Source organism: Ochotona curzoniae, unplaced genomic scaffold, assembly GCF_017591425.1.
Source record: "Ochotona curzoniae isolate NIBS_2020 unplaced genomic scaffold, NIBS_Ocur_1.0 contig_3819, whole genome shotgun sequence".
NCBI lineage: Eukaryota > Metazoa > Chordata > Mammalia > Lagomorpha > Ochotonidae > Ochotona > Ochotona curzoniae.
This window is the reverse complement of record NW_024466004.1, coordinates 7,841,555-7,854,520: the sequence shown is the minus strand read 5'-3', so window position 1 is coordinate 7,854,520 and position 12,966 is coordinate 7,841,555. Positions and strand designations below refer to the sequence as shown.

Here is a 12,966-nt window from a genome sequence, read left to right as displayed (position 1 = left end):
ATGTCTCCCACTCAGCCCAATCTTTCTCTGTAACTCCAAGTTAAAAAAAAAAAAAAAACACAAACCTTTGAGGGGAACCAGTGTAGCAGCCTTGTGTCTAACTGCTCACCTTGCATCTGCTGGGATCTCACATGGGTGCCAGTTTGTGTCCTTGACTGCTCCACTTCCCATCCAGCTTGTAGCCTGGAAAAACAGTCAAGGACAGCCCAAAGCCTTGGGACCCTGCACCCGTGTGGGAAATCCAGAAGAAGCCACTGGCTCCTGGCTTTGGATTGGTTCAACTCTGGGTGTTGCAGCTACTTGGGGAGTGAGCCAGTGGATGGAAGAACTTTCTGTTCTTCTCTCTGTAAATCTTTTTTTTTCAATAAAACAAAATAAATCTTAAAGGAAAAAAAAAAAAAAAAAAAGAAATGAAATAAGTCCATAGCAGCCTAATCTTTAAATTGGTAATTTTTTTTAAGCTGGCAATGTTGTACAGTCCATGAATGTCATGAATATCCAAATAACCCTTGGCAGAAAAAAAGTGTTGTTTATTTCTATTTCTTTTTTTAAAGATTTACTTATTTTTACCGGAAAGGCAGATATATATAGAGAAAGATCTTTCACTTGCTGGTTCACTCCCGAGATGGCTGCAATGGCTGGAGCTGAGCCAATCCGAAGCCAGGAGAAAGGAGCTTCTTTTGGGTCTTCCACGCAGGTGCAGGGTTCCATAGCTTAGGGCCGTCCTTGACTGCTTTCCCAGGCCACAAGCAGGGAGCTGAATGGGAATTGGGTGCTGGGGCACTAACTGGTGCCCATGTGAGATCCCATCGTACACAAGGTGAAGACTTTAGCCACTATGCTACCACGTCGGGCCACTCTGTCCCTATTTTACAAGATCAGAATAATCCTCAGAGCAAAACCTTATAAGAAAGGACAATAAAAACTCTGTTATAAAAAGGGATAATATACTTTAAGATTTACTAATTTATATATATATATAATACATATATATATACACACTCCGTTTGACACTCATCTGCACTGCTGTTCACAAAAGGTAGCCAAAGGCAGTAGTGTGTGTTTTTGGTTTGTATTTCCCATCGGAACAGTACAAATTTAAGGAAGAGCACTCTTTAATTTTCCCTTATATTTTCAAAGGTTTAATCAAGAGCTTGAAAAGAAGAAGTAATTTCTTCTTGAAATCTGTTTAAAAGGAATATCCAGGGTCTGGCGCCATGGCCTAGCAGCTAAAGTCCTTGCCTTGAATGCACTGGGATCTCATATGGGCACCGGTTCTAATCCCGGCAGCCCCACTTCCCATTGAGCTCCCTGCTTGTGGCCTGGGAAAGCAGTCAAGGACGGTCCAAAGCCTTGGGACCCTGCACCCGTGTGGGAGACCTGGAAGAGGCTCTTGGCTCCTGGTTTTGGATCGGCTCAGCACTGGCCATTGTGGTCACTCGGGGAGTGAATCATCGGACAGAAGATATTTCTCTCCGTCTCTCCTCCTCTCTGTATATATGTAATTTTGCAATAAAAATAAAAACATCTTAAAAGAAAAAGAAATATCCAGGAGCATAAGGCCACAGGCATGATTTTGCGTTTATCCTTACAGAATTTGGTTACCTGCCTAAAACAACTATTTTAGTCTGTAAGAGCAAGCAGAACAGAACCATCTACTTCCTTTCACCCCTTTACGAACTGAGTCAACCAAGTCTTACCAATCTGCAAGGCAAAGGACCGAACAATGGTTTATCTTCATCGCTCAGAATTCTTTCTGCAGATTAAAAATGTTGGGGATGGTGAGTTTTACATTTTGTGCATTTCGCCAGTAAAAAGTTAAACACAAAGCAAAAACCTTTCTGCTGAAGGTATACAAGTTTCAGGTCTTTAAATCGTCTCACAAGAAATAAGTTTGGGTGAAAAATAAGAATGAAGTGATGTTGTCTCTCTACTGACAAGATGCCGTAGCCACCACCAAACGAGTTCTTTGCTGCTTTGCTTTACTCACTGTTAATCTAGTACGCCTCATTAATCTACTACATCTGCCGGTACACCGATTCAGTACCTCTAACTCGTTCTATCAGTTCTTACTGTTGCCACTTTCACGTGTAGGATTTTGCCCACCTTAAAAATAACCGGACTCCTACCGATGCATGCCTGTGTCTGGGAGCGCGGCACGTCCGTCCATCCCTTACCTATGCTCTGGATGGTGTACGCACAACTGCCCCAACACATTATGGGCACCCGGGGGTCTTCTTCGTTGGGATGAACCTTGAGGCCCACCTTGTAAGTAGCAGTTCCGAATGTCGTTAGCATTTCCTTTATGCTCTCAGAATAAGGGTTCCTGAAGTGAACATGAGAATAATTGGCTTAGTGCAATGTGCACACGTACATTAAATGGTTCCATTTCTTAACAGTTCTTTGTTATACTAGAACTGGAGCACTTAGAATGTATCCAGAGTTATCTGTAAGGGAAGGAGAAGAGACACAGCCCCTGCCTGAGGAGGCTTGTGTGATTGGGTCAGCAGGGCTGAGACACACATTGGCAACAGGCTACTCGGCAAGTGGGTGTACCGGGATCCTGGGACCCATGACCCTCCCCTCCATCCTGAGGACACTGCAACTGTATCCCCACTGCCCTGTGATTACAGTCACCCTGGTGAAAGACTGGCTGGGACCTGATCACTTTACTACAAGGCTTGCAAATCGGGAAACTTGAACTGGCCCACAAGGTATCACATGAAGCTCTTAGTGCCTTATTCTTAGTTACCCAAGGATCAGCAATCACATAAGGAAGTTTCTTAGAGATAAACCAGGGCTAGTGCTGGCTCAAGTGGCTAATCCTCCCCCTGCAAGCTCTGGGATCCCCTAGAGGTGCTGCCAATTTATGTCCTGGCTATTCCACGTCCATCCAGCTCCCTGCTTGTGGTCTGGGATAGCAGTGGAAGACAGCCCAAAGCCTTGGGACCCTGCACCCATGTGAGAGACCTGGAAGAAGCTCCTGGGTTTGGATCATCTCAGCTCCGGGCACTGTGGCCATTTGGGGGAGTGAACCAGTGCATGGAAGATCTTTCTGTCTCCTTATTTCTGTTAATCTGCCTTTCTAAGAAAAATAAATAAAGCTTAAAACAGAAAGAAAAGAAAAGAAAAGAAAAAGAAATACACCAAAAACAAACAGAAAAAAAGAACTTGGAAGAAAACAGAGACAGCGAAGAAAGCAGAAAACTGGAGGATCAGTTTTAAAATGGCCCAGAGTAAGCTAATAGCAGCACTGGTTCAAGAAACAGAAAATCCAAAAAGAGGACATTACATAAAAAACTTAAAAGGAATATCATAGCAAAATTAGGGAATGCTGGGGATAAGCTACATGAGGACCGGAATCAGAACAGCATTCATTTCTCAATGGGTGCAAATGTCTGTAAAAACCTCGATGGAACTTTATGTCCAGCCTTGGATTCTACGCTCATACTACCAGTCAAGCTTATGGGTTCAATCCTTCAGAAAAGGAACCTTTAAAGCCCGACGTGCTTCCTCAGGAAGCCTCTGAATGCTGCAGCTCTGCAGAAGAAGGGCAAGTCAAGAGAGAGGAACAGGCACGACCCAGAAAACAACAGTCAAAGGGACGTCTCGGGACAGCAGGACAGCGAGCCCCGAGCAGATGGATGCCCGGAGACACAGGCCTTGGGGCATGCACGAGGGAGTCCCAGGATGGAAGATCACCCGATAGAGCTGAGTACTTGGAATAGTTGTTTTCGGGCACCTAACTCATCTACAGAACTGCTCAGAATAAAGAAAATCAGTACAAGAAAATGACAAGACAGGTATTGACCACGTGCACATGAAGGGAAAAATAATTAATACGCATTTATCAGTAGAGGCACAGTCCTAACGTAAAAACTGAAACACGCTTTAAGTGTAAGTGGTAAACTGACTTAGCAGTCAACAGAGAAACAGTTCCCTAATGCCGGAGAGGTGCCCTGACTCCACCCGCGAGGGAAATGAGGCACAGAGAGGTGCATAAAGCCACAGAGCTAACAAGCAGGGGTGCTGGGCACTGAACCCAGATGTGTAGATCTAGGCTATACTCCTCTGCGGCTCATTGACTCTGAGGGTAAATAGGTCTGAAAATACTTTAAAAAAATCATTTGCTTATTGATTTGAGAAAGAATCCCTCCTTCATCCACTGATGTACTCCCCAAATGCCTGGAGCAGCTGGAGCAGCTGGAGCTTGGTTTAGGCCAAAGCTCAGTGTAAACCTGTGAGGGCAGAGGAACCCAGGCACTCTGCATAGCATGCAAGCCGTTAAACAGCTGTGACCTGTTATACCAAACGCCTACCCTAATACTCCGGTTTTGATCTTGGGTTGATGAGAACCATAAATAGAAATATGTATCAGGGACCTGGGCGCAATGGTGTGGCAGTTAAATCCTTGCCTTACATGCATCCGTATGGACACTGGTTTGTGTCCCGGCTGCTCCACTCCCCTCCCAGCTCCCTGCTTGTGGCCTGGGAAAACAGTGGAGGACGGCCCAAATTTTTGGGACCCTGCACTTGCGTTGGAGACTTGGAAGAAGCTCCTGGCTCCTGGCTTCAGATCAGCTCAGTTTCAGCCATTGCAGCCACTCGGGGAAGGAATCAGGGGATGGAAGATCTTTCTGTCTCTCCTTCTCTCTGTAATCTGCCTTTCACTAAAAATAAATAAATCTTAAAAAAAAAAAAGAAAGAAAAAAGAAATATGGGAGTCAGAAGGAAACATAAGACTTGGTGGGGAAGCTGAGCAGTTTGGATTTAGAGTATTGATGACTTAGTAAGACCGGACAGTTAAAGAAGCAAAGCAAGAGGATCAGCAATGTCAACTAGAAGAAGGTAGAGTTAAACAGGACACATGGTTCTTAGACTTGAAAACATACATATGTTTTCATATGATAAAAGTTATGATAAAATATGATAAAATAGTTATCATCGTGTAATGCTTAAACTTCAGAATTCAAGATCAGTTCTTTTTTTTTTTTTTTTTTTTAAAGATTCATTTATTTTTCTTACAAAGTCAGATATACAGAGAGGAGGAGAGACAGAGAGGAAGATCTTCCATCTGATGATTCACTCCCCAAGTGACCGCAATGGTTGGTGCTGTGCCGATCTGGAGCCAGGAGCATGGAACTTCCTCTAGGTCTCCCACACAGGTGCAGGAACCCAAAGCATTGGACTGTCCTGGACTGTTTTCCCAGGCCACAAGCAGGAAGCTGGATGGGAAGTGGAGCTGCCGGGATTAGAATCGGTGCCTATATGGGATCCCGGGGTGTTCAAGGCGAGGACTTTAGCCACTAGGCCACGGCTCCGGGCCCAAGATTAGTTCTTAAAACAGTTTTGCTTCCTAGTTTGCCAAATCACATTCTACCAACTACTGATACTAATTTTTCAAAAAGCCAAAGGAATTTAAAGGAATAAAATATACTCACTCAGGCTTGAACCCTCCAGGGTGCTGTAATTCATCCACGCTTGCTGCATTCTTTGAAGAGGCAGTATCTATAGAAAAAGGCATTTTATAAGCAGTAATCAATAAACCACAACATTTTATAAATTTCTGTTATGTAGGAAAAAGAAATTAAAAAAAAAAAAAGGAAAAAATTTCCAGCAACAAAAACTTACATGACATTTACATAAAGCATGGAACCACAGCTCTGGTGGACCAAGATATTTTCTTCAGTTACCTGCGGGCAGCGCAGGGTCTCAGGAGGCTTCTGACCCTGCTCCAAGTCAGGTGTGTCACACCGCAGAGAGTCAGAGCTGGCTCTTCCAGCTTTCATACCTCCAGAAGCTCTCAACAAAGTGAGAGACCAAAGGGGCAGCTACAGGTAGCATGTTCAGTCGCCACCTGCAGTGCTATAACCTGTCCAGTCTGCTCCACTTCCAAATCCAACTCCTTGCTAATGGCCCGGGAAACCAGTGCTTGGATCCCACACCCATGTGGGAGGTTGGGGAAAAGCCCAGGGCTTCTGGTGTCCGTCAGGCCCAGTCCCGACTTGCAGCCCATTTGGAGAGGGAACCAGCAGATGGAAGATCAATCTCTCTTACCCTGCCTCTGCTTTGTAAGTCTACCTTTCTTATAAGCGTGTGAATTTCTAAGAAATAAAAAGTACTGTGACAAGGTAAAATTGAGCTTATAGAGTTTTAATGAGTCAAACTGTTAATATTTGAAAGGCAGAGTAACCCAGGGACAGAGATCAATCTGTTGGTTCACTTCCCAGATAACAGCAATAGCTGGTGCGCCAGACCAAAGCAAGGCCCCTGGAACGCAATCCAGGCTTCCCACCTGGGGGACCAGGGCTCAAGCACCTGGGGACTTTCTCCTCTGCCTTCCCAGGCACATAAACAGGGAGCTGGGCTGGAAGTGGAACTCAAACCAGCACTCCAGCACGAGATGCTGGCATCCCAAGTTGTGGTTTATTCTGCTGTATCAATGTCAGCCCTTTACCTTTAGATACTTTTCAACAGTATTTTCTGGAAGTACATTTTCTAATGATCTCAGACTTGATGGAAAAATGAAAACAGAACTTACTAGGAACACTTTCTTCTTTTCTGAGAGCCTGTAAGGCTTTGATTTGCTCAGATACTGTTCCAATCCATTGGGTCAGATTTGGTTGGTCTGAAAAACTTAACCTCCTAGAAAAGATGACAGAACATTCAGTATTTCATTGCTGTTGCTTAGTTTATGATACAAAAGATTTTTTAAAAATGATCATAGGTATACAGGTATGATCTAGATATAATTTAAATATTGGGGATATAAAAAGCCAGGGGAAATTTTGTTGCATTAAAAAGAAATCAGAATAAAGACTGGCCAGTGGGAATGAACATACATTATTTGTTAAATGATTCTAACAATGCTGTTAAATTTTTCACCCATTTTCTCAGGACTGAAATTTGCTAGTCTTTCTTAAATAAATCATCACTGCCACAAATATCTATTAAGTGCACATGATAAGAAATTATTTAGCCAAGCACTGTTCTATGAACCTGCTATGGAATTTAATCCTCAAAATACTCCAACGAAGCAGGTGGTTTTACTGTTCCCACTTATAGATGAGGAAAGTGAGATTCGAAGTTTTGTAACTTGATTAGGGCCATGAAAAGGGACAGAGCTGTCTCTCGACAGTTCTGTCTGAGCTCTCTCAGTTCTGTCTGACTCCAAAGCCTGTTCTTATTCCACTCTCATCACGCCATGGCTGATTCTCAAGGGAGAAAAACAAATCTGCACCCCCAAAGTGACTGGTGAAACCCTGACTCCAACATGAACAATTTTTTGTTTTTCATCTTTTATTATATTTTTGACAATCTTTACATAGTTAATTAGGGTAAAAAGGTTCAAGGGCTATAGGAAAGTGGGTAAGACTATTATTTCCATATTGTTTCCTTCCTGTATCTGAGGTAAAGAGAGATATTGAAGGCAACATGAATAATTTCTTAACCAATTCAGCACCATGCTATTTTTTATAATTAAAAAGCATAAACGTACATGTAAATCTATTAATTTTAAAAGAACATTTTGTGGTAGAACAGACTAAAATTGAAGAAAAAAATCTGACTTTTCTTTTTAAGTTTTATTTAATTGAAAGGAAGAACGACACAGAGGCCTTTTATCCAGTGGTTCACTCAACAAATGCTTGCAACAACTGGGACTGGGCCAGTCTGAGTCTAGCAGTTCAGACTCCATTTGAGTCTCCTATGTGAGTTGGGAGAACCCAGAACCTGGGTGATCATCTGCTGCCTCCCAGGCTAATGAAAGTGGAGGTAGGACTTGATCTAGGAACTTGGGCATGGATGTAGGTTTTTTGGCAGTGGTTTAATTTGTTGTGGCACAACATCTGTCCTTGATTTTACTTTATATTGAATTCAAGGAACAGTATTAAAATAGATGCTTTATATTCTTTTTTTTTAAAAAAGATTTATTTATTTTTATTGGAAAGGCAGATATACAGCGAGAGGAGAGACAGAGAGGAAGATCTTCCATCCGATGATTCACTCCCCAAGTGACCACAATGGCAGGTGTTACGCCTATCCGAAGCCAGGAGCCTGGAACTTTTTCCAGGTCTCCCATCTGGGTGCAAAATCCCAAGTCTTTGGGCTGTCCTTTACTGCTTTCCTAGGCCATAAATAAGGAGCTGGATGGGAAGTGGGGTCACTGGAATTAGAACAGGTGCCCATATGAGTCCCAGCATGTTCAAGGCAAGGACCTTAGCCACTAGGCCACTGTGCTGGGCCCAATGCTTTAAATTCTTAACACTTAAACGAACATTTGCACATGTAATATGGATATCATAACTCCAAACTAAGAAAAAATACTTAGATCTGAATAGTAGATGGTATGAAATTTATATTTGGAATGAATATACTCAAAACTAACTAAATGTATCCTAAAAATCATGAGATAACTAGAATTTTCCATTTTAAATACAACAGATTTTCAAGTTTTGATCTCCCAAAAGCTACTGTTGGCCAACATAGTGTGAAAAATTGAACTCAACTGTCAGACAGTCAATAAAGCCCGGCGGAAGTGGCCCTTGCTCTCCTTGTATCTGAGCATCTCTTAGACTCTGAGGGAACTAGCTAAAGCAGGTTTCCTGGGAATACACCAGTTCCTATGAACACCTAGGAATGTTGCACCTTCGTACGTGTTTACGAGTAACTAACAAATTTTGCCCTGTTCTTACCTATAAACCAAAATTATATGGCATAGGTCTGCCAGAAGCAATGAGTCAGTAAAAAATTCAATATACAGTATGGAAATAAAAGCAGGATTCCCAATGAAACTTATAAATAAAGCTTTACACAATGAGACTATGCTGTTTACCTTTTCCTATGCCTACCATGTCATGATATATTTACCTATCCGAAAGCTAAACCTATAACTTGTACTGAGGAATCTCACTATCATCATAACATGGGGACAAGCGGTGTGGGGAAAGGAAAGGTGGGAGTGGTGGGGGAGGTGAACCCCAATGCCTTTAAAACTGCATCATGGAAAATAATAATAAAATTTTTTGAAAAGTATCTGGGAAATATTACACAATCGCCTTAAGTGAGTTCTCTCTGGCTCATTAGTTCATTATCTTCATATCAGTTATGGCGTCCTTACAAGGTATCACGGGACAAAACTTACCTGTTAAAAATATTCCTTGGAGGAAGCAGCAGAGGAATAACAGTATTACTCAGGCATTCACAGAGGGGACAAAGGAACTCCCCGTTTTCCACGTCATAGCTCGTGTGTAAGCGTAACCTCTGTTGCCTTCGCTGCTCTTTAGCTTGAACGGAATCAAAATACCTTCACAATTAGAGAACACGAGGGATCAAAACAGGTGGCAGTTCATTTCAGTAAGAGCCACAAGCTTCAACATCTTAAATAATGTGCTTTCCTAGACACTTTAGAGATGAAAATGTCAAAAAGAACTGAATTATTTCTGGCACTGGCATTAATTGATTTTTGAGATGTTTTAATAATCAAAATGGATTAAGAGTTCTAAAGTAGGGGGAAAAAAACCCCTGTTTTGCAAATACACATTCGTAAGGAAGATGGGATCCTCTTGGTGCCACTGTGGTCTGGCCCGCTCCCCAGGATGGGTGGGGTTGGTCAGTCAGTGTGCACAGTGCAGCCATGATAGTACCGATGTAAAACAAGTTCAGGGTTATCCCACTACATTCACGGGGAAGTGACAAAGGAAGTGCTGGCACCTTCAGAATCAACAGCTGGTCACTGGGAACCCGAACAAAGACAGCACTGTTCTTTCAGGGTCTATGCCACTGTAAAAATACATCCCTCACTTGACTGAGTTTATCACTCAGCACACACCTACTACGTTCTTCGTAGGAATAAAGAAGATATTGTGTTATCTAGCTATATAACAAATGTACTTGACACACGAGAGTCCAATTTACTCTTTTATATGTGTTACAAAGCAAATCACTTTTAGTTGTGACTTATTTGGCAATGATATGGAGAAATTTCTTCAGTCTTTAGTTCTTCCCTGTTCTCTAGAAATTTTCTTTATCTGAAAATTTAATTTTGAGCCTTCAGATAATCTTCTCTTAACTGATATTAAGAATATAAATTACCTTTGCCAACAATGAGCGTGCATAACATGCCCACAGCTGCCAGTGTGTGTTCCACAGGACAGGTCAGGGTGCATAAATAATGGGTCATGTTTTTCTGCATTATAAAACAAGAAAAAAATTACAAAACGAGGCATTTAATTTTCTTACAATAAATGTGTACCTTTAAATTGTGAAATCCTTGACAAATACTTAAAAAACTCAGAGTGAAATTTTCACCATTCTGAAAATATTAACTAAACATGATTGAATTGTAAATTGACACTGCAAAATAGTTCATACATCTGGGGCAATGGTAGAGCCCAATTCCCTCCATTACACCCTGAAGTCCTTAGATAAAGGCACAAGGGCTATCTGCTGAGCCACAGTCAATGACCTATGATGCTAACAACAAGTCAGATGTGGTCTCAGTAATGAGTGTCCTGGAAATCTGCATGGAGACATGCAGGTGGGGAGCAATCACTTACCCTCCTAGAGCCAGAGTGACCACAAACTACCCACGTCTATACTAGACCAAAACGGGGCAAAGAAAGGGATTAGGAATCCTCTGTTTGGGGCTAGTCTGTATACTGAACAGAAAGCTTTTTTCTAATTCTTTACACAAACTAGTACAATCTTCGAAATTCTATTTACACAGCTTCTCACACAGGGAGCCCACGATACTGCTCTGAAGATGCTCCACTCTGTCTATCAATGAGACAAAACTTTATTGTTACTTCAGCACGTCAATCAGCGATGGGGACTTTGCAAGGATGCTGAAAGATGGAAATGATTGCTGGGTAAGTCTTTACTAGATTTGTAAAAGCACTAACTACGTGAACCAACAGTCACCATGAACTGGGAGGGTGAGAAGGCGGCTGGGACTCACCTGGATCCTCAATGACTTTACTCCTGTTTTTTGACAATACGGTTGATCTTTGGACAAATGCTGCCAGGACCATTGCTTTGTTTTCCACTTTAACTTCCTGCTCCTCTTGACACAATATGCAGGTCACAAATTGTCTTTGTTCAGAGACCTGAGTTTTTGCAGGTCCCAATGCTATAAGTGTCTTGTCTGAAACCACAGGGCTGCCACAAAGAGGTTATGAAGAAAAAAACAAAACACAAAAAAACAATAAGCCTCAGAGGTTTCTGTGTAACCATAACATCTAGTTTGTGTGTCCATACCTAACACACGGCTTTCATGATGTGACTCACCAAAATCTTTTCAAACGTACCAAAGTTCTTTCTAATTCTCAGTGACTCATTATACAGCACAAATGCCAGACATCAAGTTTAGTGAACTCATTCTTTCATGAATGTTAAAAGTCTTTTGTAGAAAATACCTCTTTGGGGAGGAGGAAGGAATCCCTATACTTAAAAAACTGTATCATGGAAAATAATACCAGAAAAAGAAAATATGATTTTAGGGGCTGACACAGCAGCATAACATAACAATCCTCCGGTTGTGGTGCCTGCATGCCATATGGGTGACGGTTTGAGTCCCAACTGCTTCCCTTCTGATGCAGTTAACTGTTTATGGCCTGGGAAAGCAGTAGAGCACGGCCCAAGGCTTTGGGACACTGCACCCTCACGGGAGACCCAGCAGAAGCTCTTGGCTCCTGGCTTTGGATCAGCTCAGCTCTGGCTGTTGCAGCCATTTAGTGAGTGAACCAGTGGATGGAGGGTTTCTCTCTCTATAAGTGACTTTCAAATAAAATAAACAAATGCTAACAACAACAACAACAAGAAAAAAAGAAAAAAAAAAAAGAAAATGCGACTTTAAGTATACACGAATTATGTATATTTAGAGATTTTTTTAAAGGTTAATTCTTCTGCTTGGAGGCTACCTACCAATTCTATTAAATTACTTTAGGAGCCAAAGTGTACTTACATGGAAAAAAGGCTACATTTCCCAGTTGAGAAGCACGGATGAAAAGACCTTCATGTTCTAATTCTTCCCCTACCTATTTTCGAGAACGGCGGAGGCAGAAGCCTCCAGCTCCAAGGTCTGCTGAAACAGCTCTTTGTTCTCGTCGATGAAGTGCCGCTGCATCTCAGACATCTGGGCCATGATCTTCTCCCGGCGCAGCCTGGCGATCTCGGCTTTCCTCTTCCTCTCTGCTTTGTCTTTGTCTCTTGAACTCTGAAATTAGGCTTCATTCAATAGAACTTCTCATGCTAAGTGGACCTTTTTTTTTTTTTTTGGTAAAGCAGAACTATCTTAACTATGTTGTTAATAAAAAATTATTCTACAAGCTCATCTATTTAAGAAAAGACTTCATCTAACACTTACATGTTTGTAAATAATACCAACCAACAATTTATTGCATGTAAATCCCCCCCTGCTCACAGTAAATGTCTTATAATGTCCCGGTCCCATCACACTTTCCTCCTCATACCTCTTCCATTATGGTTCCTTCTGTCTCTGCCACAGGACTGCTGGACGAACTCTCCCTGATTTTCTTAATGGCATTAAAGGTCTATAAGAAAAAGTGAAACATTATCAGAAAGAACCAGTAACAAATGTCTAATGCTTCCCACAAAAAGCAGTGTGATGTCAGGACATTTTACCTTTAATATCCACCTAATCATGTCTTTGTGGACTTCCAGGTAGGGTGCATTCTGCAGCGTTTCCAGCATAGCTAAGATGCTTGGAGAGTTGTTCGGTGCTTCACCAGGTTCTAAGGTAGAAAAAGACAAGACACAATCACGACAACTAACACCTCACAGTGTTTGCTCCTCGGCACAAGACGGTCACAGCTGCTTGTCGCACTGACATTTCATTATGGCTCTACTTGCTAGAGACCTTCATCCCTAGGAACGTGACATGTTTGTACCTCACAAAGAAGTCATTAACAACGAGCATTCTATACACATTCAAAATTGACTTTTATC

General features: G+C 42.0%; 1 protein-coding gene across 10 annotated transcripts in view; it reads right to left on the bottom strand.

Moving 5' to 3' along the window:
- The window catches only part of UBR2 (ubiquitin protein ligase E3 component n-recognin 2), a 116,174-nt gene that overhangs the window by 20,314 nt on the left and 82,894 nt on the right, over nucleotides 1–12,966 (bottom strand). For 6 of the 10 annotated variants that reach the window (XM_040983373.1, XM_040983372.1, XM_040983375.1 and 3 more), the window contains 10 exons: nucleotides 12,643–12,752; nucleotides 12,471–12,551; nucleotides 12,036–12,214; nucleotides 10,958–11,157; nucleotides 10,093–10,186; nucleotides 9,143–9,304; nucleotides 6,542–6,645; nucleotides 5,442–5,508; nucleotides 2,178–2,326; nucleotides 1,701–1,756 (listed from right to left, as the gene is read on the bottom strand). In XM_040983373.1, the coding sequence (XP_040839307.1) occupies nucleotides 1,701–1,756; nucleotides 2,178–2,326; nucleotides 5,442–5,508; nucleotides 6,542–6,645; nucleotides 9,143–9,304; nucleotides 10,093–10,186; nucleotides 10,958–11,157; nucleotides 12,036–12,214; nucleotides 12,471–12,551; nucleotides 12,643–12,752 (1,202 nt within the window). Of the gene's footprint in view, nucleotides 1–1,700; nucleotides 1,757–2,177; nucleotides 2,327–5,441; nucleotides 5,509–6,541; nucleotides 6,646–9,142; nucleotides 9,305–10,092; nucleotides 10,187–10,957; nucleotides 11,158–12,035; nucleotides 12,215–12,470; nucleotides 12,552–12,642; nucleotides 12,753–12,966 lie in introns of those variants that run through there. The other 4 variants (XM_040983379.1, XM_040983378.1, XM_040983380.1 and 1 more) reach the window with 3 other exon arrangements.